We start from the raw sequence: 25,889 nt of genomic DNA, 5'->3' as shown, positions 1-25,889 counted from the left end.
AGCCCTACCAGCCTGTGCCAGGCTCCCCTGCAGGCTCAAATACCCTTTACAGGGACTCCAGCCCCTTCTCTGGAGCAGCAGTACTAAAGAGCAGCAGAGAAGTCTGGTTTTCATGAAGTGCTGCTGTTTAGATCACATTCAACTCTACCACCTCCCTCAACCCAGCCCCCAGCACAGGCTCTGCTCTCACCCACTGACTGCCTCTGCACCACCTTTCTCCAAACCTTCAAGGCACCGGGAATCTCCACTCCCCTGTGGTCCTAGTTCATTCCAGTGCAGAGGGAATGAGCCACACTCTGCTCTACAAGCCCAGTTTCTCTCTCTTCAGTCCTGTGGCTCACAAATCAAGGCAGTGCACTTGCCTTGATGTGCCAGAGAGGGGGAACGTGTCAGCCCAAGACAGGGGTAAGACAAAGTCTTCTCCAGATGGGCAACCAATGATTCAGAGAGATGACCCACACAAGGTTCAGCCTGCAAACTCTGTGCTCGTGCCTCACCTCAGACCTGAGGTGAAGGGGGAGAGGCTGGTTTTGATCCACCCAGAAACTCACTGCACCACCACAAAGCTTCCAGACAACACCAGGGACTCCCAGTGCTGTTCATCAGCCTGTAATTATGGCAAGTGCTTTGCAGTCCCTTGCTGCCAGACAGCAGCAAAGGCTTCAACATCCACTTCAATTGCATTTTTACAAAAGAAAAGCTTTAAAAGTCACCAACTTAAAACACAAACAGGGCTGTAACCCAGGGGTTAGTGAGCTGTGCTGGGGAGCTCAGCCCCACCTGCTGAGGGGTTTGGGGTCACATTTTTGGGGCACAACCATCTCCGCTGGATGAGGCTAGGGATGATCTAAGTTACATTATGTCTCACAGTCCCTGCTACAACACAGTAATGACCAAGAAGTATCAGAGAAAAGTTTACTGATATTAACTACCACAATGTGTATTTTGTATCATAACTGGGCTCTCAACAGCAGCCAACTGCTTGTACAGGCATGAGATTGACACTGAGTCAGTCTGACAAAAACACTCCCAGATCCACAGCACTCTTTCCTCAGCCCACAGGAACAGGTCCTCACTGAATTCAGGCTGTCATGACACTTCAGGAACATGGTTTTCAGGTGGCTCCTTCCCCACCAGCATGGTTCAGACAGCAGAGCCTCTAAACCCCTCTGCTTGATCTGCAGCAAGGGTTTTGCTCCCAAGGTTTCTCTCCTTCTACTGCTTCTGCACTGCCTGTTGCTGTTCTTTCAGCTGGCTGACGAGCTCTTCGGCATACACCTTGAAGAGTGGGACAGGGTCCTGCAACAAAGCAAAGGATGAGCCACTTAAAAGGAGTGAACCTGAGCAGCAGCAAGGGGTGAAATGCAATGGGGAGCCCAGGGAGTGCTGACAGGTAAAACCACAGGAAGATGTGCCTGGGTTTTAGTCAGTGGCTGAACAAGACCAGCTGCTGCTGCTCAGCTCTGCACCCCTCCCTCAGAGAGGACAGGCACCTGCATGGGACATTCAGCAGCCTCCCCAGTTTGAGAGCAGATGGGAATCAACAGTAGCTCCCAAGGATCCCCTTCCTTTCTCCCTTTTCCTTGCCCTCCCTCCTCACACTGCCTGCCATCAGAGCTGTACTGAAGCATGTGGGTGAACATATCCCATGAAGAAGCTGGAGCCCCACAGGTTTCCATGGCTCAGAAGTGCTCAGGCTCAGCTGAGCTGGATGTGCAGCCTGATGCAGCCACCAACACCTCAGTGCTGAGCACTGCCTCAGCAACTCACCTTTTTTTCCAGGAGCCTCTGTTTTTCTATGGCTTCTTCCAAACTCAAGCCAACCCATTCAGCTTCTTCTTCTGGGATCACAAATTCCTGTGACAAAAGAAGGAGAAGGTGGCACAGTCTTTGCAGGTGACCAAGATGTAGATCCTCTCTATGCCTGGATACAAACATGTGATGCAGTGGGAACACTTCTATGGACAAATCTTAAAGCACTGTTCCCTCATTTCCAACAACCAAGGTTCACTTCCCTTCTCTCCTTAGCAGGGGTCCTGCTGCTCTCATCACCTGTGTCTGCTTCTGCAGCTCTTTTGTGTAGCTCTGGGGCTGTTTCTCAGCACAACTCCACGGATTGTGGGTGCTGGTGGTGTTTCCATGCTGGCATCCACCACCAGCTTCACAAAACTGAACAGCACAAGGGCACTCTGGGCTCCTCCCTGCAGAGGCAGTACAAATTCTTGCTGCTTTTTGGTGAGGACCCTCACTGAGCTCAATCACAGCAAAAATACTGCTTTTTGTGTTCCTGAATGATAAGTGTAACAATTAGGAGCCCACAGAGAGACAAGAAAAACCTGATGATGTTTATATTTTCTCGGCCCATACCCTTGTCCTTCAGCACAGGGGCACCAACACCAGTGATGGGTGATCATCCAAGCAGCAAACACCAGGACAGGGACTGCAGACCACAAACCCACCTTGTACTTGTCATAGATGGCCTCTCTCCTGGCTGGATCATTGGGATGCAGCGCAGGATCCCGCCGGGCCAGGCGCAGCAGCATCGTCCGCTTCAGATCCATGCCGAGCTTGGAGCACATGTCAGCTTTGGGAGTCTGCAGAAAGGGAGGCTGGAGTTAAGCTGCATCAAGGGAGCAGCTGCCAGGGACCACAGGAGTCTCCCAGCACACTGACAGCACCAGCAGCTTATCCACACAGAGCAGAAGCTCTCAGGACACATGCTATGAAATGGAAAGATCCGTTGGATTTGTTCTGGGATTCTGGAGTCAATTTGATGACAGTTCTGAGTTTTAATATCAAGGGCTCCAGTCAAGAGGGTATTAAAGGCTGGGAGTGTTAGATCTGCACTAAACATTAACAACAGCAGCTGCTCAGCCTAGAGAAGAGGAGCTGGAGGGCAGAGCTCAGTGGGGCCTGCAGCTCCTATCTCTGCTCCCTGTGACAGGGACAGCATCCAAGGGAATGGCTGGAGCTGTGCCAGTGGGGTTTAGGTTGGATATCAGGGAAAGGTTCTTCTCCCAAAGAGTGGCTGAGCACTGCCCAGGCTCCCCAGGGAATGGGCACAGCCCTGAGACTGCCAGAGCTCCAGGAGTGTTTGGACAATGCCCAGGCACAGGGTGGGATTGTTTGGGTGTCCTGTGCAGGGCCAGGAGTTGGACTGGGTGATCCCTGTGGGTCTCTTCCAACCTGGGATTTTCTGTGCCCGAATTCCAGGACTCGCTGGCTGCCAGCCCGTGGGTGAGGCAGCGTGGGCACAGCCCCGGCCCGGGCCGTACCTTGAGGATGTAGAAGTCGAAGCCGAAGGCCGCGTCGATGAGGTCAAGCGTGCGCATGGTGACGGTGATGGTCAGCGTGGCGTCCAGGATCTCGCTGTAGAACTGCCGCTCGAAGAGCTGCGGCTTCCACGTCTTGGGCAGCCTGGTGGAGAGCTGGGCACGGCCCGGCCGTCAGGGGCTGCCCCGGGGGAGGCTCCGCGGCCAGCGGGTCCCGGTGACAGCGGCGGGCTCGGGGAAGGGCGCGGCGCTCACCTTGTCGTCGCGGGCGTAGCGGAAGCCGCGGATCCATCCCTCGCCGCCCCAGAGCCCCTGGTTGGCGGCGGGCGGGAAGTACACGGGCACCGGCACGTCCTGCACGCGCTCGCGCTGCCCGGTGCGCGGGTTCCGCCGGTAGCGCAGGCCGTGCGGCCGCCAGTGCACGGGAGTGGGCGGCGTGTCGTCCTGCAGCGACGCCAGGTAGTGCTGCGGCAGCCGGGCGCAGATGCCCTCCCGCATCCGCATGGCGGCCCAGAGCCGCGGCGGGAAGCGGTGCAGCGGCATCGCGCCGGACAGCGGGCAAGGCAAGGCTCGGCTCGGCTCGGCTCGGCTCGGCTCGGCACGGCTCGGCACGGCTCGGCTCGGCTCGGCTCGGCTCGGCTCGGCACGGCTCGGCTCGGCTCGGCTCGGCTCGGCTCGGCCAGGCCGCCGCCGCCGCTTCCGCTTCCGCCCCGCGCTGAACGGCCCAGCCGCCGCTCACTGGCTGGCGCGGCCGCAGCAGGACGGTGGCCGGGAGGGGTCCCGCCGCGCCCGCGTTTGGCCCCGGGAGGCCGGGAGGGGTGGGATGGTGTCGGCTGCTCCCGGCGGTGCTCAGCCAGCAGCAGCGATGGGCATGAACTGAAACTCGGGGGCTTCCACCTAACAGACCGGGGAATGGCTGGAGATGTGCCGCGGGAGGGTCAGGCTGGATCTCAGGAAAGGCTCTTCCCCAGAGGGTGCTGGCACTGCCAGGCAATGGGCATAGCCTGAGGCTGCCGGAGCTCCGGAGTGTTTGGGCAATGCTCTCAGGGATGCACAGGCTGGGAGTGTTGGGGTGTCTGTGCAGGGCTGGGAGCTGGACTGGCTGATCCCTGGGGATCCCTTCCCACTCGGGACATTCTGTCACTGTGTGCACAACTCCACACGCAGGGCGGCAGAGCGCTGAGCAGCTGCCCAGGGAGGGTGTGGAGTTTCTCTGTCTCTCTGGGGACATTCCAAACCCACCTGGACACGTCCCTGTGCCACCAGATGACCCTGCCTTCCAGACGATCTCCCTGCCAGCCCTGTGATTGTGTGACTGCAGCCACCACGCATCTGCCCGCAAATACCATCACCTTTATTAAATTATAAAACCGTAAGCTTTAAAATTTACCATATAAAATAATCACAGGTATTAACAGCAAAGAAAAAAATAACCTTTTTTTTCTTTTTTTTTTTTTTCCCAGACACAGGAATTCGCTCAGATTTGACCCAAAATAATTAACCCTCCCTCCTGCAGGCACCAAGGCCAAGTCAGCAGGGAGGGAGCAAAGCAGAATTTAACACAAAATAAACAATCATGTCAGCGGGATTTCTCACCCTAAAGCTTCTCCTGCTTCCAGCATGGAAATCCCTGAAGGGAAAGGCCCGATGAGAAATTATTGCTTCCTATGATAACCAGCAACCCCGGCCATATCGGTGGCATCAGGTCACACTGGCAGCATACAGCCACACTGGTGGCACCTGGGTCATACTAGCAGCACCCAAGTCACACTGGGGGTACTGGGTCACACCAGTGGCACCTGAGCCACCCTGGTGGCACCTGGGTCACACTGGCAGCATTCAAGTCACACTGGCAGTACCTGGGTCACACCAGTGGCACCTGGGTCACTCTGGCAGAACTCAGGTCACCTTGGCAGTACCCAGGTCACACCAGGGGCACCTAGGTCGCACTGGCAGCACTCAGGTCACACTGGGTGGCACTCAGGTCACTCTGGTGACACCCAGGTCCCAGCGGTGGCCCGGCACGGACGGCACGGCTGTGAGGGAGCGGCGGTTGCCTCCACAGTGCTGGGGCCACAGCACCGCTGTGCAAACCGAGACAGGGCGGAAAAAGTGCCTAAAAGTGGGAAAAGTTGGAGGAAGCCCTGAGGGCCCCATGTCCCCCTTCCTGCCACGCTGCCCTGGATGGCAGCAGCACAAGAAAGCGTGGGGGACATGGGTGAGGGGGGGATGACACTGCTGGGTGTGGACAAGTGTCCTTCACTTGTCCTGCGCCTGCTTAAAAAGGGGGACTTTGCAGAGGAAGGGGAGGCAGAGGGATAAAGTGCAGAGCTGAGCTGGGCCCTCTTCAAAGCAAAGAATTAACCCTGAGGAGGGAAATTCTTCATTAAAAGCTCTCTTCCTCCCCAAAGCCACCTGAGGGGGCTCCCAGCAGCACACACCAGGCTGACACAGCTGGAACGATGTAGTTGAGCCCTTATCTGTAGAACAAGGATGGGCAAAGACAACTGCCCTGGCTGCCAGGTTCTGCCCTTGCTTTCTGTGTGCCCTAGAGTAAGGCTAAGGTGAGACACGCTGCAACGGAGACCGTGGCCACCTGGGGAGCCCCTGGGGAGCCCCTGGGGATGCTCCTGCCTGGGCTGGGACACTGCTGTGGCCTCGGGACCCTGCAGCACATCCAGGCTCCGAGGCACAGCAGGCTGGAGGAGCAGCTCAGGCATCATCCTGAACCACCTGTGCTGCCCCAGGCAGAGCCCTGCCCATGCCAAACCCCCAGAAAGGAGGAATACAGTGAATCCCTGAACACCATCAGCCTGGCTCCTTCCAGAGCTGAAGTTAAACTCAGACTAAACCCTGCTAAACTCAGACTAAACTGCTGTGGGTTTCACAGCCCTGGCTGAGATGCTGCTGCTGCCTCCTGCATGGGGTTTTTCACATTCCTGCCAAGTCTGATCCTGAATCCAAGGCCCAAGTCCCAGGCTCATTTCCCCCACAGAATCAGGACCAGATGAGAGCAGCAGCACCTGTTTCACAGGGAGAGAGGCTCCAGACCCCCAAGGAGACAGCAGCCAAAGGCCCAGCATGTGTTGGGATCAGCTCCCTCCCTCCCCATCAGCACCAAGGGCACTGAGCAGCATTTGCTCCCCAGAACAGAAGAAATGTGTTCTCTTGGGTTCAAGTGCTAACTGTACGATGGCAGGGGAGGTTCCTGTCCCACATCCTCTGCCAGGACAGGGGGTGCAGAGAAGAGCCCAGCAGCCAAAGCCTTGGCTCCAGCTCAGTGTGGGCTAAGCCCAAGCCTCATGGATGCAGCAGCGGGGGAAGAAGGGTTGGTGATTTCCCCCAGGGCTATGGGGAGGTGGGGGACAGGCTATTCCTTGATCTGGAACCATGAAGAGCCTGCTCCACCCCAGCAGAAAAGCAGAGGTGGCCTCAAACTTGCCTCCACAAGACCAACCCCAACCATCTTCATCTTTAAACCCAGTCCACACTGTGCCCTCCTGTCCAGGGAAGGAGCACTTGAGAGGACTGACGACGTGTGAGGGACAACCCTGGCCAAGAGCAGCTTCCCCATCCCTCCACCCCTGCGAGCAGGACAGGTCAAGTCAGGTCACAGCATAGAGCTCCTCACGGTCGTTCTGGCAGATCTGATAGCGACACGTGAGCTTCTGGGACCAGGCCCAGGGCTTCTTATGCTTGTCCCGAGGAGGGAGCAGGAAAGCAACGCTGCAGGCCACCAGCACGTGCCAGATGCTGTGGGTGTAGTAATAGTTCTCATTGGTTTCCATGAAAGCATAGACTGAGATGGCAATGAAAGCCAAGGTGATCCCTGGGAGGAGGTAGAAAACCCAGCGCTTCCACGAGGAGGGGTAGCAGTGCTTGCGCTTGGCTCCGTGGTGAACCTGGGGGGTCAGAGCACACGAGGGTTAAGCAGCTAAGCAGAGGCTTAGGCGGGGGGAAACAGACCCCAGAGCATCTGCCAACCTCCCAGTGGGCCTGCTGTCCCTGAGGAATTGAGCTTCCCCACCTCCTGGGCCCATCTCAGGTGTGCCAAATTCCCCCAACAGCTGTGGCAGCACAGCCCAGCACAGATGCTACAGCTCCTGCCCAGGGCCAAGCCACAGCCTGTGTTTTGGGACAGCAGTGCAGCTCCAGGTCTGAGACCCAGAACCAGGGGATTTCTCAGCTACTGCAGTGCTGGAAGCTGAATCCTTGCACTGCCCCCTCCACCTGGGTGTTTCAGGGTGACCAAGCCATGCCTGTGGATGGGCTGGAGCCTTGGGTCTGCTCTGCACCACCATTCCCCATGGGGAGCAAAGGGCAGCAGGTCCTGCCTGGCTGCCCTCACTTACCCACGCTGTAACCATGATGACGAGGGCGAAGAGGCAGGGACCCATCATGTTCCACACCCCTCTGCGGTCCAGCTGCAGGGACATGGCAATTAACAGGGTCCCCAGGACGAAAAGGACCTGGAAAAGAGACACCACCACTACTGTCAGGAGCTCATCTCCTGAGAGAGTACAGCCAGACGTGCCAGAGGCAGGGAGGATCTCTTCTCCTGGCCGCCCAGCCCTGCATCCATTCAAGAGTCAAGAAAAACACCTTCTGAAGAAGAAACCACAGAACCACAAACCTTTCCCCTAGATCTCAGGGAAAATCTTCAGGCCCAGCCCCTACAAGCACGCAGGCTCACAAGCCAAACTCCTGGGACAAAACAACTCAGGGCAGCCTTGGGTGACAAACAGGCTTTGTCACCCAGCTGTGTCATTAACCCAGCGGTGAGAGGGCTCAGTGTGCACACCTGTGGCCATGTGGGGTCACCCGACACTCACGTATTTGAGGATCTTCTTCAGGCGGGCCATGCACAGGATGGTGACCCAGATGGACACCACGGAGCCCAGGAAGTCGCAGTACTGCAGGGTGTCATAGTCCATGATGCACATCACCGCCACACCCGGCTGGTCACACGCGTGGTAGAACTGCAGCCAGGGACAAAAGCAAAGGTCAGCAGGAACCACAGCACCCCACGGCTCTCTGGGAAGGGGAGGCAGGAGAAGGCTCAGCTCACAGGCAGGATCTCTCCTACAGTGGCTCCAGGAAGCTCCACCAAACCACTGTGGCCTCATGGAAAGCAGGTGAGAGCAGGCACCCTGCACCCTCCCAGCAGTTCTGAAAGGGCAGGACATGTTGTTGGAGCAAGTCCAGAGAGGGCCATGAGGTTGATAAGGGGACTGAAGCACCTCCCCTACAAAACAGGCTGAGAAGGCTGGGGCTGTTCAGCCTGGTGAAGAGAAGGTTGCATGGAGAACTTGCAGCACCTTCCAGCATCTGAAGGAGGCTGCAGGGAAGATGGAGAGGGACTGCTCTCAGGAACTGTGGTGGTGGGACAAGGACTGACATGTACAAGTTGAAAGAGGGGAAATTTAGATATGAGGAGGACATTTTTTACTGTGAGCATGGTGAGACACTGAAACAGGTTGCCCAGGGAGGTTGTGGATGTCCTAACACTGTCAATATTCAAAGCCAGGCTGGATAAGATCTTTGGCAACGTGATTTAGTGGGAGGTGTCCCTGTCCATGGAACTAGCTGATCTTTAAGGTCCATTGCAATCTCTTAACATTCCAGGACTGTATGATGTGTCCTGGGAGGTGCTTCTCCAACAATCCCAGAAGCTCCTTGTGGAGCTCCAGGATGAGCTGCTCCACCAAGGACTTCAGTCTGGCGCAGCACTCCAAAAGCTCAGAGGGGGTGGCAGGGGACACAGGGCAGTGCCTACCGTGGAGAAGAACATGGTGTAGGTGTACACAGAGGCCTCCACCAGGTAGAAGCGATAGACGGCGACTGCAATGGCAGGCAGGAACATGAGGTTGCTCAGGGTGAGCAGGAGTGTGGCCAAGTTCTGTGTGCCCACGGACTGGGCCTTGGTGTCATCCGTGCAGCTCCAGCCGCCCCAACCTGCCGACAGAGAGGCTTCTGTGGATCTCACACACCTTGCCTTGTCCTCCCACAGCACCCAGCAGGAGCCTGGGATGCCTGAGGAGGAGCAATCCCACCACTGGACCATCCCTGAGCTCTCTCACTCCATCAGCCTCTCCCACTCCTGCTCTCAGGATGGTCTCATTCCTCATGACATGCTCTGCTGGGAAGCTGGGGAACCCCAGCAGAGCCCCGTGGTTGCCCTGAAAACATTCCCCCCAGCTGTTCCCACGTAGCAGAGGCCATCCTACATCCAGACTGGTACTTTCTACCCCTACAGTAACTCAGCACACATGCTACTTGCTGGTGGAACATCAAGCATTTGAGGTTCAAATGCTTCCCATGATGGTGTAAGTGGGATGTAAGATCCCTACAGGTCCCAGGAACCAGGTGGAGAATGATCCCCAGAACTGAGGAAGCCACTGGGCTCCTCTCCTACCAACTGTCACAGCAGGGCAGATTCCAAAGCCAGGTCAGGCTGCTCTGGACCTTCCCCAAGTGATTTTTGAAGATCTCCAAGGATGGAGACCTGGAAATTGCAAAAATGAACAGCTCTGAGGGGGAAAAAAATGTGTCTTCTTCAACTCAGGAGAAAATTTCCTAGCTGCAGCCAAAGTCTGTGACCTTTTGCCCTTTCCCTGTATTTGCTCTGCACAGCTGGCTCCAGGGTCCCTGTAACCCCCATGGGCAGCAGAAAGTGTGATTGAGTCCCACTCCAACTCCTCTTCCACAGGCTGAACAAACCCACTGCTGTAGCCCATGGTGACATCCAGGGCTGCACAGGAGAGTGGAAGTGAAAGTTCCCTAAAGGACAGTGCCTGACACAGAACACAACTCTCAGCCTCAGACTGGATACTAAGGACTGAACTGAGGCAATTCTCTACGAATGCAAATCTTCTTCAAACTCTTTTAAAAAATTATTTAAATTATTTTAATTAAAGATTAGGATGCCCATGCCCTCCTTTTGAAGAAAGGAGGTGAGCCACAGGGCAGCTGGGGTATATGCAGGCACTCCGTGGTCAAGAAGCAGAGTTAACAGTAGCATCCATCCCATTCCAGAGTCTCTGGAACCCACAGCAGCAGCTCTGCCCCGTCTGCTGGCTCCCTGCCAGGCAGAGCCCAGGGAAGCTGCTCTCTCTGGTTTATTTCTGGGTCACGAATATGCAGATGGGGCATTTTGCTCCGAGTGATTCAGCAGAAAGCTGTCCTCAGCCTGATTCCCCAGTTCCCTTGAGGTGCTCTGTGCTTCCCAGAACCTGGCAGCCCTCGGGGAAATTGGGATGCTGCTCTCCATCTCGCTCCTCACCCATCATCAGCACTGCAGCAGGGAGGTCCTGGCTCAGGCCCAGAGCAGCAGGGAACCACATTTTGCCTTGTCCTTCTGCTGAGAACAGGTAATGGACCCACCCAAGCACAGCAGAGCTCATCTTCCCTACACCACAGACTTCCCAGGCCATTAAGATAATTAGGTGCTGACACAGAGGTTCCTCCTCCAGGGGCACCTCTGAGTCTAAGGCTCTTGGCAGGAGACACACAGGGACTGCAGCCCAGCCTCATCACATCCCGTACCAGGAGCCTACACAACAAGCCTCCCTGACAGGCTCTGACACAGGCATTTTCAGACACCCTGATCTCTCTGGGGATGCTCAGAAGCACTTCTCCAAGCCCTGGGGAGCTCCAAGCTGTCCTCACCCCAATTCCCCATAACCCCTGGGCTGCCCTGTGCTTCTCACAACTTCGCTTCCCCAGGCACTGTGACACTGCCAGCAGACCCCAGGCTCCCCCACCCAAACACCACCACCCTAAATCGTGTTGTCCCCTCAGGGAGGATGGCAAAGCTGCCCAGGAAAAGGCACTCACCAGCCTTGCAGCTGCAGCCAGCGTAGAGGTAGCCGTGTCTGCGCAGGAGGCTGCACTGCCCGTAGGGCCCGCAGTCGTTGAAGCAGGGTGTGAGGTACGAGAACACTGTCACTTTGGCTTCTGCACTGCTACAGTCCCTGCAAGGACAGCAGGTCCCCTTGGTGCCACACTCCGTGGGGCAGCCAGTGCCCAGCTCCTGATGGCCAGGCCATGCTGCTGCATGCAAGCTCCCTGGTATTTTGGGATCTGCTCTGTCCCTCCCAAGAGCCAGGGGCACAGTCTGCTCCTTCTCCACTTGGGCTGCCAAACTGATGTCCAGCTGGGTGTCAACTGTCCCCAGACCCCCATGGCAGACCCCAGAACCCAGGACTGTCCTCAGGACCAGTGTCACCAGTGCTGTTTTGCATCATGCACTTGGCTCCTTGCACAAGATACCAGCAGGAAGGCAAACTGCAGGAATGCAGGCACAGCTGCCTGCACCTCAGAGACCTCCCAAAAGGGTGACAGCAGCAATTATTCCCCAATTTGTTACCTCCAAATCCACCTGGGGAAGGGGAAGCTCACCCAGGCAGGCTCTGCCACCTGCAGTCTGCTTGAGATATGCCAGCTCAGCATTGAACAAGCTGCTTGGGAGCTCACAAGGGAGCAGGTCAGCAGGGCCACACACCGCCCTGTCCCTCTGCAGCCACAGTTCAGCTGCCACCAGGTGAGAGGAGCCCACGGCCCAGACGTGAGGACAGGGGGTCAGGTTTGCTCACACAAGGCCAGGGCAGTGGGATGTAGCAGGATGACATCCAGACTCACCCCTGGCCCTTGGGGCAGAGGAGCTGCAGGGACACAAACCAGTCATCTGTCTGTGGGTACAGGACAATCAGCATCGCTTCCGCAGAGGATGTGCTCACACTCAGAGGGTAGCCCTGGGAAAAAGCTGGAAGAAAAGAGGGTGCTGTGATGTGCCAGGGCTTGAGGAGAAGGGCATACAGCAATCCCTGGCTGAGACTGACCACACAGGAATCGGCTGCTCCTGTGGCTCCTTGCTCCCATGCTCAGGAAGCACCACAGGCATGGAGAGGACTCCTGCTCCCAAGAGCCTTGTTTTTTCTTTCATCTCTGTTCCTACTCAGTGTCTGAGTGGCACAGGCCTGGAACAGCCTGTTGTCTTGGCTAGGCCTCCAGGGTACAGCTCAGCTGCTTTGCACACCAGCAGTACCTTCACCATCCCCAAAGCACCTGCCAGCAAAGCTGGAAGGGTCCAGCTGGTAAACAGACCTTCCTTTGGTAGAGGCTAACTCCTGGAGCCAGACCACCACCTGCACCCCAGCACCCTGGGAATGTGCCAGCCCAAAGATCTCAGGAGGCTCTGTGCCAAAATCAGTTTCTATGGGACAGTCAAGTCCTGAGTCAGTCAACAGCTTGCCAGGTCTAAATCAGAGCCCTGAAATGACCTAGTTGAGCTGGTGGCAGCTGCCAGCATCTGTCCTACCTGTGCTGCAGTTCCGTGTGGCGTTGAGGGACAGCACCGGTGAAGCAGCACTCACACAGGCCACCACAGTGGCATTGGCCAGGCTCACAGATGTCTGTGCAAACAGAGCAGTGTCCCACGTTAGAGTGCCCTGATGGCATCCCCCTGCACCATTCCTCTCCTGCAGTGCCCACGGGACAATAAACCCTGCAGGTCAAGTCACCTTTCAATTCAGGAGGTTTCTGGTCACAGCACAGTGACCCTGTGCTGGCACTGTGTTATATCATGGCTAAGAGGCAAGAGACCCTCCTGGGGGTCCCTCTCAGGGGAACTGCCCCAAAGCTGGGACACTCACACATCATTCCAGCACCAGCACAGGGTGGCACAAATCAGAGGCTGCAGAACATCAGGGCTGAGCCCTGCTCCAGCCCTCAGGGAGTTTCATGGAATTTCAGGGGGCTGATTTGGGGGGGAGGTCACTGAAGGAGCCTGGGAATGAGTGACTTGGGGCAGGAACAGCTCAGGGTTTCCCTGCTCAGCCTCCTCTCCTGGTGGCAAGGTGCCAGGCTCCCGTGGAGAAGATGGCATTGCAGCTGCTTTCCATTTTGTCTCCTCTGCGTCACTGCCGCCACATGCCGCAAGCTGTGGCATTTGAATGGGAGCTGGCAGGTGGGACATGCTGGAAGCAGCTAAAATAGGCTCAGAGTGTTTTGTAACAGCAAAGAGAGAAATAGTCCCACTGGTACCTACAACCTCTGGAGCACACAGCCCAGCAGCAGGGACAAAGCCCTGCCGAGGGATGCAATCCTGTCAACCACCTTGCATACCTTGTTAAGCAGCAGATTGACCACGAGGGCTCCCCCGCTGTCCATGCCTGTGTTGAGGTTGAGCAGGAGGAGGCTGGGGGAGAGAGCATTCACGGGCACGCTGGGGCCGTTCAAGAGCCGGTAGCGCACGGACACCACGTCCAGGTCCTCCCTCACCACGGGCTGGTTCTGCAGGCAGGAGCTCTGCTGGCCAGACGTGTTGTGTGGAGCCTCTCCAGCAGCTGGAGCAGAGCTCCCTGCTGCTCCTGGTCTGCCACCAGCCTGGCTCTGGTTTAGGCTGATGAAGTTAAGGAAGGAACTGGTGCTTCCTGGTCTGCAAACTGGAGCAAAAAAGAGAGGAATCAGCACAGCACAGACTGGCACCTCACCCAGGCAGGCCCCAGCAGCTCCAGTGCTCCAAGAGACAGCACTGACTAGGGGGTTTCAGGGAGAGCAGAAGAAGGAATAACACAGCATCATCAAGATGCTCAGGGAATGCTCATTTGCCAGCAGCAGAGCTCACCACTCAGCTGTTCCACAGCCACAGGCTGCACAAAGATCCCTCCCAGCTCCCCAAACAAAAGCAGACAAGGCTGAGCAGAAGGGAGAAGCCAACCCAGTGGAGCTACAGGCACAAGCTATCACGTTGTGGTAGACGGAGCTGAATGGGATACTTGGAGTTCCACTGCTGGAACTGTCCATTGCTCCCAGAGATTCCAGTGCTCCCCTCTAACACCTCTGCTGCCAGTGCCACATCTTCCAGCACACAGGATGAGGTGGAGGTGGCAGAACCCCTAGCACAAGAAAATTTAAACAATGTTCCTGGTTGGTGAGCTTACAGCAGCCAGACAGGGATTATGGTCATGTAATAGGTGCAAAGGTGCCTATCACAGCCACAAGGACCTTGTGACCACCTGAGCCACAAGGTGTCACCTGAAATGGTGACATTCTGTTGCTACAACTCCAGACATTTCCCCCAGTAAACCTCCGTGAGGTGGTTTCCTGTCCGTAGCCTGCTCTTGGCCAATTAGCAATCAACACAGCCTCAGTCTGTTGTACCACCCAAAACTATTCTCCCCACCAGATTTTAAGCCAGCCACTGCTTCCCAAACAACCTTTAGAAAAATAACACTGAACTTTTCAGGTGTTTCCAAAACAGGCAGCCCTAGCAAGTGGCCCTCTGGGGTGAACACTGGAGCCTTCAATTTTGACACTGAAGCAAAAACTAGGGCCTCCAAGAGGAGGCAACCAGCACGCTGGGGAGCACAGGCCACCCAAAGGCCAGAGGGAGACACGGCAGACACAAAGTAGCCTCTGGTCCTTCCCACAGGGCTAGAGAACATGGGATCCCACCTGTGAAAGAAGCCAGCATCTCCACCGACACGCTGGCATTGGCAGTTCCGAGACTCTCCACCATGATCTGCAGCCACTTCTCCCAGGGGGGTGACTCCAGGGCCAGGCTGCAGCTGATGCTCCCCGTGCAGGTGAGGACCTTCTGGAAGGACTGGGGCAGGGTGATGGAGCCCAGCAGCACCCGCACGGTGCAGGCTCTCTGCTCGCTGGTGACGCAGCTGCTCAGCTGGAACTTCATCCCTGTGGCGTGTTTGGGAACAAAGACCCTGTGGGAGGAGGGAGCAGCAGTTTGCAGAGCTTGTACTCTCAACACGAGCCAGCCACAGCCCACCACAGTCCCCAGGGCTTTGTGACACGAACTAGACTGCCTCGGTTGGTGCTGTGAAAATCCTTCCCAAGGCAAATATCTGGAAGAACTAAAATTCCCGCAGTTGAATCCATGACCACCTGGCAAGAGTTGGAGAAGGGTGGTTGTGTGCTCCCCGTGCAGACTCTACCACTGCTGCAGGGAGCTCAGCAACAGGCTCAGAGACCCCCCAGCTCCAGCCCCACGTGGGAACAACACTGGCTTCCCCATAGCAGCTCCTGTGGGAAATCCCACCCCGCCATGCCCTTGGCTGCCCACCCGCTGCTCCCACTCACTTGACATGCAGTGGCTTAGCAGGCGAGACAACGGTGTGTGGCATGGGGACACCAGGCTCCAGGACAGGCATATCAGTGAGTCTGAGCACAAACATATCTGCCTGGAACATATAGGGGCATGGAGTGGAGAAGCCCTGCAGGAGGGGAGAGCACAGGGGTCAGCTGTGGCCGTGATGAGACACCCGGGGCAGAGCACTGGGCAGGAGCCTCACCTTCACCTCAATCCTGCCCGCAGCCTCGGGCAGGTGGGCAGCAATGAACCAGTCCCCAGCAGCAGGGGTGGTGACGTTGACGAAGGTGGTGTTTTGCACAGCACTGCTCAGGGTGATGCTGATGTTGTAGGAGGGACGGACGGTGGCGTTGGCAGGAAAGCGAGTGCCCAGCGGGTTGATGACCGGAGGAGCTCCGTGGCGAAAGTGCCTGCGAGAGAAACCACGATGAGAGTAAACCCAGGATGTACATACACTGGCAGGATAAACTGGGATACAAACTAACCAGGGGACACCCAGGCTGGCCTGGGACTGGAGGGTAGGGAGCAGGCTGGAAAATCCCACATTTTCAAGTGGAGTCATCATTTTCATCTGGTGAGAACTGGCTGCTATTAGCTTATCCGGGATTTATTTAGAAATTGGTTTAACTTGGCAGCTTATTAAGATAAGGATTTACATAGTTCTATCAAGCCTGGAAGCAAATTTCCAACACTTATTAAGGCTAAACCCCACCCACAGACTACTGCTTTATAACCATCAGCAAATTCCCCATATAGGGAAAATCGTCTACAAAGAACTTGCGTTTTCTAGCTACAATCTGCATCTTCCCATTTCCTCTTTTAAGGAGGGCAGAGAGAAAGTACAAAGACACTTCCCAAGGAAGGCCCATGTTACAGACTTCAGTACAGCAGCACTTCTGCTTTCCAGATAAGCCCAGCATTTGAAGTGGCAGAAACACACGGCTAAGGAACGTGGAAGATATTTATTCAGTCAATTTGGCATTTAATTTGATTGCTTTTGGACTGCACCGCAACAGGTCCAGCAAGCAAACATGACAGGTGATGAGGTGTTATTACCCCTTGGATCTTATCTGGGTTAGCCATCACTTCTTGGATTATTGTTTAGCTGCTGCCTTGTCCCTCACATCCCCAAATTATGGGAAACCTCTCTGGGAAGCAGAAAGCAGGAAGATCATCTGTGCCAGGCTGCTCAGGAACAGCTAAGAGCACCAGGATAAACCAGGGAAGCACAAGCACAACAGGTCAGTCACCCCCAGACCTCTGTGGAATAGGTGCCAGACACCCATATGGCTCCATGGGCACAGCTTGCTGAGGAAGCTTGGTGCTGTCCAAAGAAAAAGCTCAAAATCTGGCAAGTTTGTGACCTCAAATCCTTCATCAAGTCAAGTACTGCTTTAAGCAGCATTTCTTTCACTGACATTGAGTTTCTAATCTTCTCATGCACAACATTCCTCCCCTACCTCTGCTCCACACTCAGCCACACCCCTCACAAAGTGCCCCCAGACCTCCTCAGTTCTGTACTGGGCAGTTTGTGCATCTCCAACCAGTCTGGGTCTGCTCAAGTCCCTTGTAGTCCTGCCACATCCCCTGGCACCGTGTGCAGGTTCTGCCAGGCCAGGAACCCCTTTGAGCAGCACATCTGCCCCACTTTGAAGGTCTCTCTGGTGTTCTAAGGGGTCTGTTGGACCACACCTGACAGGCAGCCCCAAATCCACTGGTAACAAGAACATGAAGCACTCCTACAGGTTTAAACAGAGATTGGGTGCTACTACATGAAACTACATGAAGAAACTACAGCTCCTGCAAGTGAGGAACAGCCCAGCCTCCACAACCAAGCAGCCCCAGCCACGAGTGACCGGGACAAGGGGACGAGAAGCCCACAAGGATGAGCCCTGGCCCAGGGACATACATACACAGTGATCTCCATGCTGGTGCACTCGGGGCCTTTCCCCCGGGATGCCTGCAGGAGCCAACGGAGCAGCACAGTGTCTTCTGGCACATGGAAGTGGAAGAGCTTGGCGTTCCCATACCAGCTGTAGAAGGACAGCTTCTGTGCACTCTGAGAGAAGTACTCGGAGACATACAGGGAGTCTGGAAGGGAGAGAGCACAGCAGTTGGTGGGGGCCTGCTGGGGGCAGCCTGCAGGGCTTTATCCACCCACAGAAGCACACAGGAAGCTTAATATTTCTTGGAAAGGCACACTTTGTGTCCCTGTTCTCTCATTCCAGTCCCATTAGATATGTGGTGATCCATGCACTTCCAGCCAGAACCACCCACACTCTTGCTATAAAACCATCACCCTGAACCTGAGAGCACAAACAGATGCCTAAACTACACTCTGAGAGACATGCCCTGAAGATGAGAGTTCACCAGAGAGACACTGAGGAGCAGGAAAAGGTCAGGAGGAAAGGTTGATGGCAGAAGGAAGGTGGTGGAATAAGCAGCAGGAAGCCCTGGGGCACAGTGCAGAGCAGATGGATATAGGCAGCACAGGGGTGCCCTGTGCCCCAGCAGCAGCTTACAGTGCCAAGAGGCAAGAGCTATGCCCTTGTCTTCTGCTGAGCACATGGGCTGATGTTTTGCATGGGCACAGAGTGAAAGGACAGGGGAGGGATGGTTTTAAACTAAAGGAGGGGAGATTTAGATTGGATGTTAGGAGGCATTTTTTCCCTGTGAGGGTGGGGAGGCACAGGTTGCTCAGAGAAGCTGTGGCTGCCCCTGGATCCCTGGAAGTGTCCAAGGCCAGGTTGGACAGGGCTTGGAGCAACCTGGGATAGTGGAAGGTGTTCCTGCCCATGAGATGATCATTAAAGGTCCTTCCAACCCAAAGCATCCTGTGGTTATCCATTCACCCACCTCAGGACACAGGTACTGTCTTCCTGTGACACCCAACACTATGAAAATTCATGTGCTGCAAATGTAACTCTGCTTTCAGACATAGCTTCCACAGTCTAAAGATTTTTCTACTGGAAGGAAGGCTGCTGGGATAGCATGAACAGCCCCAGGGTAGGCATGCAAGAGGACAACAGCTACTCAGCCAAAGTGCCATCAGGACTAACTAGATCCTCCATCCCTCTGCCCAGCTGTACCCTCAGCAAAATCATACATTAACCAAACCAGCCAGACTGCAACTCAGGGCTGGAAAAGAAGCATCATACCAGAGCTGAGGAAGGGATAAAACTGCACAGACACAGCAGAGCCAAGGCCATGCTGCCCATCCAAAACCAAGGTTCATAACACTCAGCAAGGGGGTAGAAGGTTATGGCTTCACATGTCTCCAGAGTGCTGCCAGATGCTCCTTTCCTACTTTGGAACCCTCAGAATGGGGAGAAACTGTGGCACCTTTCAGAGGGAGATTTCTGATTTCTATCATAGAATAGCAGCAAGGGTGAGTTAACTTGCCTTCCTCCAATGCTGCCCAGGGTCATGCTGGAAATACAGAGGACCTGAACGTTTAAAAAAGACAGCAAAGAAAGAGGAAAACAGTCCTCGAGCAGGACCAGATCCTTGGGACGTACTTCCTGCCGGGAGGAATCTAATCCTAGCAGGAACTCCGATTCATGCCCCAAAGGAAGACGCTCACAGCCTGCACCCCCGGCACTGCAAGGAGACAGGAACGGTAATCATGGGTTTAACTCCTTGGCAAACTACCAAGCCAAAGCCTGCGGGCATCCTGCAAGGCCAGCAGCGAAAGGAGGAAACAGGAAAGCCAGAAATACCGGCCACACCAGGCAGCTGGAGGATTTGCTCCTGGAGGAAGAGCATGGCTGCCTGACCTTGCCGCAGGGGCTGCCCCAGCCACGCACCCACAGGGGCCAGCCAAGGGAGCAGAGCTTGCAGCACCTTCGTGCACGGAATCAGGAAAGGCCATGGGCAAAGGTGAGCCCTGAGCAGGACAGCCAGGAGGCCACAGACTGTGGGCAGTGTCCCACAGTGGTCCCCATGCTGGGGTCACACTGCTCTCCAGGCCAGCAAGGAGCAGGCACCACAAAAGGGGCTTTTCAAGCCAATGCTCCCTGGCTGAAAGGGCAGTGCAGTGCGTGGGTACTGTGGACAAGAGCTGGCTGTGATCCCTGCAAGCCTGGGGACATTTCCCACACAGGGGCTATGGAAGGAAGCAGGCTTTCATCAGTGGTGTCCATAACCCCAGCACACTCCACATGTGCTTGGCACACTCATTTCTGCAGTTCCTGGAGACATTTGGGCACAGGATGAGGGTAGGCAGGGGCACAAAGCATGATTAGAGCTGGGAGAGCCCCGGCCCTGCTCAACGCAACAGGTCCCATCAGACAACCTAAAATCTGCCCCAACACACACTGCCCCAACCCCACCAGCTGTCAGCCACCGTCACCACCCACCCTGCACGTCCTCACGAAGCCAAAGCTTGCTTTGTGTGGTTTTAGGGGAGGAGAGGTCAGGCAGACTGCAAAATTAAAAACTCCAGCAATCGGCAGTGCTCTTTATTAAGGACTGGTCAATTATATGGAGTGAGCTCAAGAGCTTTACCAGGTCAGAGCAGGCAGACCTGCCCTGCCCACGCACTGCCTGCCACCAGGTGAGCACCAGCTGGGGCTGTGGACAAAGTCCGCTGACAAACAGCTTCTTGTGGTGACAAGGGCTGAGCCTCTGCTCACAGGCTGTGCTGGGCACCCGGAGCTGCCAGAGCACTCCCAGAGCACCCTCCGCCCGGCGTGACAAGGAAATACCACAGATAAACGGAACATCAGCACAGAAAAGCCTGAAAGACAGGTCACTGCAGCCGAGGCGTGTGCTCTGGCAGCCAATTTGCATCAAGAGAGAGTTCTCTGGCAGTTGTTGCGCTCCGTTTGTGTCCACCCCCATCTATTCAATCTGCTCGGCACCAGCATGGCAACACCTGGAAAGTCCCACTTGACTGTCCCATGATGTGCAGCAAGCTTTCAACTGAGCGAGAGACCCATCCAGTGGACGCTGTTTCCATCCTCTCCCATACAGATTTCACATAAGCAGATTTCAAATGTATCATGCAAAAAGCAAAAGTGTTTCAAGAGGCAAAACAGAACGCGGTAGAATTCCTGATGCAAGGAGGAGATACATTATTTCAATTTCAGAGTAAAGAGTCACCTACTACAGCTTGGGTTTGCTTGTCCACAGATGATCTCATGGTAGTTTTAGGAAATAATGCCTTGACTGCGGCTTTCACAGGGCTTCCCATCAAAGGGATGAAGCCCTCATTTCAAAGCAGACGCTGTCAGAAGCTACAGAGTTGATGCTGAGCCTGACTCAAGAACAGACTGGGCTATGTTGCATGATGTTTTCCCATTTACACAGTAACAGAAATCCCGTTCCTTTATCCCGGCTCAAAAATCCACCTACTAATGTTGCAGAGCAAGGACTCCTCGCATCCCCGGGGAGGAGCGGATCTTCCCCAGCGCCCAAACGTAACGCTGAGGAGTCATTCCCTACGGAGGCATTCCCACAGCCGGCGGGACGGCGCCGGGACAAAGCCAGCACCACACCTGAGGCGCAGGGGAGCTCTCCAGGGCTGGGAACCCAGCGAGCAGGATGCCAGAGCAGGGTGGGCCTGGAGCACGGGGCCATCTCACCCGCGGCTCCCCGAGAGCCTCACGCTCTGCGGACTGTGAGGAAGCAATAACCATCATCAATAGGACAACCACGGGCAGAACGAGCCGACCTCGGCGATGGGGTGAGCAGGTGAACAACCTCACCTCCCCAAACCTCTCCACCGCCACAGCAGCTCCGGAGGTGGAGCGCAATCCCCGCGGGACCCCAGAGCTCCTGCACCCTCCGCTCTGCCAAAAGCCCAGCTCCCATCCATCCGTCTGCACGCACTGGAAGTAAAGTAACCCGAAAACAAGGCGAACCCAAGGAAAACAAGCGCTGCAAACACAGCAGAACCCTCCGGGACCGGCCTGACCTCCCGCTGCTCTGCAGGGCCGGCACAAGCGCTGCTCCCCGGGGATGCTCAGGAGTCCCCGACTCCCCCGGGAAAGCACCGAGCCACCCCAAAGTCACCGCAGATCCACCCCGGCGGCAGCTGCGGGACCCGGGGCAGCTCCCGGCGCTCCCTGCAGCATCACCGCGCCGCTTTCCCACCGCCGCCTCTGTCCCCCGGGACCCCTCCGGCCGCCCCCCGCCGCCCCCCGGCCCCGCCGATCGCCCGTCTCCCGCCCCGCCGGCACTCACCGGGGCCGGTGCGGTTGCCGCGGCCGGCGGGCAGCGCCAGGAGCTGCAGCAGGAGCAGCAGCAGCCGCGGCAGGGGCGGCCCGGCTGCCCCGGCCATGGCCGCCCGCCGCTGCCCCGGGCCCGCCGCCCGCCCGCCCCGCAGCGCCGCCGCCGCCGCCGCCGCTTCCGCCGCCCGCCCCGCCCCGGCCCGGCCCCCCGGGCCCGCCCCCCGCCGCACCGGGAGGGACGGACCGGGAGGGATGAGCCGGGATGCCCGAGCCGGGATGCCCGAGCCGGGATGCCCGCAGCTCCCACCGGAGCGCACCGCCCCGCTCCATCGGGGGAGCCCCCGGGATGCGCCCCGTGACTCGGAGCATCCCGGCCTCGGCGGAGAGAGCCCTGGGGTGGTGCCGGTGCTGCTCCCGGGTTTGTTTCTCGGCGCCGCGAAGGCCGAGGAAGGGGGTAATTTGAGATCAGTTTAAGCTGAAATCACAAATATTTACATGCCTCGGTCATAACCGGACAGCACACCGTGCCCTCGCTCAGACGGGAAATCACTGCCGAGGCTCAGCCCTTCAGTCTGATGCGTGATTTAATGCTCGTTCCTGGAAAGTCTGATTGCCTTCTCTGCCCTCACTTATCTGCCATGTTCATAGGACTTCACGGGAGATGTGGCTTTCACAGGCATGGTCAACTCATTCTCTGATTTTCGTTGATTTCAAAAGAGTCAAGGATCTTCCCTTTTACATGTTTTTCCTTGGGATACCTTCTGATGTGTTCCCCAGCAGAACACAGCCTGGGGACAGTCTCAGAGTCCTTGCTCAGGCAAAACCCCCACCACTTCCTTACCGGTAGGCTTAGTTGGGGACTTCAGACCTGTTTCAACCACAAGCTCCCTGGAGATGAACTTTCTACTTCTGGAGCTCAAAATCTTTGCTTCTTGCTCTCACAAGATATTACTCTTTGCAATGAGTTCCTGGGACACGCGAAGGAAATCCCCGGGGGAAGTGCCAGTCATTTTCTAGGAGCTCTGACAGCATCAAAAATCCCAGTCATTGCTCAAAGCTGGCAATGTCCTCATCTGATTTCGGAGAAGACTTCCCTGAAGTCAGCCCAGAAGCCTGAGCACATAAAGCATGGGACAGGAAAGGACTGCTCTGCTAATTCCCAGCTTCAATTTGTTCACTGCTTGTTCATTTCCCTTTGTCCCTGTGTAATACTGTCCTCGAATTTCCAGAGCTCTCCTTCTAAGAGGAAAACAAATAAACCCTTCTGTTCCCATTCTACATTAATTTAGCCTTCAACTCCACTTTTAAAAATATCAGCTCATCTCCAATCTGTCCTTATGAATTACTTTCTTGCAATGCTGTTTCTAGTTACAGTTCTTTTCCTTTTAAAAGAGAAAAAACTGGCATTCAAAGTCAAAGATCTGAGCATAAATCAAGCTTATCTAACATAACTCAGAGTCAGATCCAGAATGTGTTACAGTACCAGTTTTTCACAGCTTGGGTCCCTTAGAGTTGCTTGTTCCCAAGAAAAGCATTCCAGCGTTCACTGTGTGAATGGATGCTGTAGGACATGCCACCTCCAGGCTGACAGCTGCTCCAGACACATGGGGACATGAAAATGTTGTCATTGCCTTAGTGACTGTCTAGGCTGCTCCTTTCTCCTTTGGCTAAGCAGCCCTGCAGCCTCAGAAGGGGTGAGTTTGGGCCAGGAAGGGTCTCCTTTGTGCTGCAGAACTGGAGCTGGAGAAGCTGAAGCTTCCTCCACTTGCACAGGCAGTGCTGCAGGTGGATCACAAAGACCTGCAGCCAGGCAGAACATCCAGCTGCAGTGACATCTGCCTCATCCTGTGGTGACAACAAAAACCCTCAAGGTTTAGAAAACCACATGTGAGGTTCTGTCTGTGCTGAAACCTGAGGGACCACGGCCGTGCTGGGGAGAGGGTTTCTGTCTGACTCAGGGACACTCTGAATGTGGTGTCGGTGTCCCTGTGATGGTTAGGGCTGACCATTTCTGCTTCTTGTGTTTTGATCCATGAGTCTTGAAGACAGCCCTTCATCAGGAAGTCAGACAAAAGAGGAAGACCCTGTTCTGAAGAGTGTATTTCCTGCAGTGTTTCAAGCAGACCTGTGGAGAAAGCTGGATTAGAAACTGAAAGTATCCCTCTTTGAGGCAACGACCTGGAAAAATAAATAATGGTGGCCTGTCCAAATTGGATTTATGGAGCTTTAACAATGCTGACCCATGAATTTTGATAAATATATTTCTACTATTAATAAAGGCACTCAGCTGCTCAACCATTGAGGGAGGTATAAAAGCTTTCTGGATGAGCAGCTGCAATGCACATTTTGCTGTATTGCTTTCCATAAATCCATAGCTGGGATCCTCTTGGCCATGTGCAAAGGTCTCTGGAGAGCACAGAGCTGGCACAGTCTGCTCCCCTATTTCTGTTTGATCCCAGTGCAAGGAGAAAAAAAGTGGTACTGGCTGGAAAACTCTCTGTTTTATCTATCTCCAGCTAGATCCTCATTGAATTGTATCCACCCTGCAACTCGACTTGAAGTCAATGTGACAGGGAAAGGAAGAGTATAAGGAAGAACTGTATCCCTGGATTAAGGACCAAAAATCTGCTGTTAGATATGCACAGTTTTAGCTTTTGACAGAAAAGTCAGATGATACTCCATCACTGCAGGAGACTGGTGAAAGGGTATTTGATGTACTCTGTGGAACTTGGCTATGTGCAGCTCTCAGTGTTACTCACAAATGGAAAAATAGAAGGTCAATCCTTTCAGGGTAGATAAAGAAGGTGACCTGGATAGGGAAATATGATCTGAAACAGAGGAGGATGAACTTACACTGGCTATTATAGCTCAGGAAAAAGACGCTGGAGTCCTCACTGATGGTTCACCAAAATCATAGCCTTGAAGTGCAGCAAGGAAAAAAAAGCCAACAAAATGTGGTGATGTCATCAGGAAGGGCTTGAGATTACAAAATAAGAAAGAGGGCATCTCCTGCCTGCTGTGTAACAGCTTGGTGCACCCACATCTGTGCAGGTGTGGCCTCTGGTTGTAGAATCCTAGAATCATGGAATGATTTGGGTTGGAAGGGACTTTTGAAGGTCATCTAGTTCATCACCTCTGCCACGGGCAGGGATGTTTTCCACTAGACCAGGTTGTTAAGAGCCCCATCCAACCTGGTCTTGAGAGTTTCCAGAGATGGGGCAGCCACAGCCTCTCTGAGTAACGTGTACCACCATCATCACTGTGAAAAACTACTTCCTTATGTCTAAACTAAACCAAACCTCCTTTAGTTTAAAACCATCACCCATTGTCCTATTGCAACAGCACATCTTAGGATGTAAGAACATAGTGGACTTAGAGCCCTGAGCAGGGCAACTGAGATCAAGGGATGGGGTAGCTGCAGTGTGAGGGGGTCCTGGGGAGGCTGGGATTTTTCTCTGGAGAAGGGGAATAAAAAAATAATGATTTTGCCAGCCCTACAAAATCATAAAGAGAATGTGGACCTGGTGTACATCAGGTGCTGCATGATGAGAGTTGGAGGCCATCGATCAGTCTGGTAGATTGGTTCAAAATGGATGAAAAGGACTTTATATGGAGCAGGTGGGAGAATGAACTTCTGGAACTCACTGCCACAGGAGGTTGTGGAAACAAATAGGATCAGCAGGTTTATAAAAGGTAGAGCAAATTCATGAGCAGCAGCAGGTCAACAGACAGATGCTGAAGGCAACAGGCAGGAATGTACCCTCTGGAATTGCTGTTCCTGCTTGTGTGGGAGCTGGAGGAGCTCGACCAAAGCTGTGCCCTCCCCAGATGGCATCTCAGGCTGCTGAAAAATGCAGAAAAGCAACGCTGAGAGAGAGGAAGCACTGATGTTACCAGCAGAGCATTGCCTATGATCTCAGCCCTAAGCAAATTCAAATCTTCCCAGGTGGTTACTGTGTGGTAGGAAGACAGGGCAACCAGCAGGAAGAAAATTTTTGCATTTCTATTCAATTTCCATCTTTGTAGTGAAAATCTAATCAATGCTCATTTTCTGTCTTCTACCACTTTTCCTTTTTCCACTGGCAAAACAGGCAGTGGAGGAGGTGGGAGGATCCTAAAAAGTTTGAATTAAAGTATATTTCAATCATTCCTTATTTTCAGACTGCTTGCCTGAAGAAAGAAAAAAGCCCCTTTACTTCAAAAACTGATTGAAGCCACTTCCAAACATCAATATCTGTGGGAAAAGGGGGAGGGGGATGGGGGTCACAGAAACAAGACCATTGTGTCTCTTATCATTAGCAGGGTGAAAAGAGGAAACCAAGGAACTACAAACCA

At 54.8% G+C, this 25,889-nt stretch overlaps 2 protein-coding genes and 2 long non-coding RNA genes across 7 annotated transcripts; 1 reads left to right on the top strand and 3 right to left on the bottom strand.

Moving 5' to 3' along the window:
* Positions 1–593: 593 nt before the first annotated feature.
* Positions 594–3,847, bottom strand: MRPL28 (mitochondrial ribosomal protein L28). Its single transcript, XM_085074978.1, has 5 exons — positions 3,528–3,847; positions 3,276–3,428; positions 2,460–2,594; positions 1,771–1,857; positions 594–1,299 (listed from the first exon to the last, which is right to left on the bottom strand). Exons 1-5 carry the CDS (start codon positions 3,813–3,815, stop codon positions 1,216–1,218), a joined length of 747 nt encoding a protein of 248 aa, XP_084931104.1. The 5' UTR covers positions 3,816–3,847; the 3' UTR covers positions 594–1,215.
* A 99-nt stretch (positions 3,848–3,946) lies between these two features.
* LOC146430884 (uncharacterized) lies at positions 3,947–4,874 on the top strand. The gene is made up of 2 exons (XR_014855178.1): positions 3,947–4,090; positions 4,440–4,874. It is a non-coding gene; the product is annotated as an uncharacterized LOC146430884 (long non-coding RNA).
* Positions 4,606–21,719, bottom strand: PGAP6 (post-GPI attachment to proteins 6). 4 transcript variants are annotated; one of them, XR_014855177.1, is made up of 14 exons: positions 21,568–21,719; positions 17,295–17,472; positions 15,584–15,791; positions 15,372–15,505; positions 14,730–14,995; positions 13,398–13,717; positions 12,592–12,685; positions 11,913–12,036; positions 11,109–11,245; positions 9,049–9,227; positions 8,105–8,251; positions 7,625–7,741; positions 5,092–7,174; positions 4,606–5,012 (listed from the first exon to the last, which is right to left on the bottom strand). XR_014855177.1 is itself a non-coding variant. In XM_085074976.1 (13 exons), exons 1-13 carry the CDS (start codon positions 21,662–21,664, stop codon positions 6,878–6,880), a joined length of 2,298 nt encoding a protein of 765 aa, XP_084931102.1. In that variant the 5' UTR covers positions 21,665–21,719; the 3' UTR covers positions 4,606–6,877. The 4 variants fall into 4 exon arrangements, 2 of the variants coding, with proteins under 2 accessions (XP_084931102.1, XP_084931103.1); XR_014855176.1 differs by having other exon boundaries at positions 4,606–5,170; positions 5,212–7,174; XM_085074976.1 differs by having other exon boundaries at positions 4,606–7,174.
* Positions 19,821–21,482, bottom strand: LOC146430883 (uncharacterized). Its single transcript, XR_014855179.1, has 2 exons — positions 21,090–21,482; positions 19,821–20,999 (listed from the first exon to the last, which is right to left on the bottom strand). It is a non-coding gene; the product is annotated as an uncharacterized LOC146430883 (long non-coding RNA).
* Positions 21,720–25,889: the final 4,170 nt, after the last annotated feature.

The sequence above is a fragment of the Lichenostomus cassidix genome, chromosome 14 (assembly GCF_008360975.1).
Source record: "Lichenostomus cassidix isolate B80296 chromosome 14, HeHo_3.0, whole genome shotgun sequence".
In the NCBI taxonomy this organism is placed as follows: Eukaryota; Metazoa; Chordata; class Aves; order Passeriformes; family Meliphagidae; genus Lichenostomus; species Lichenostomus cassidix.
The sequence above is the reverse complement of the archived record's forward strand: the minus strand, read 5'-3'. Positions and strand labels throughout refer to the sequence as shown.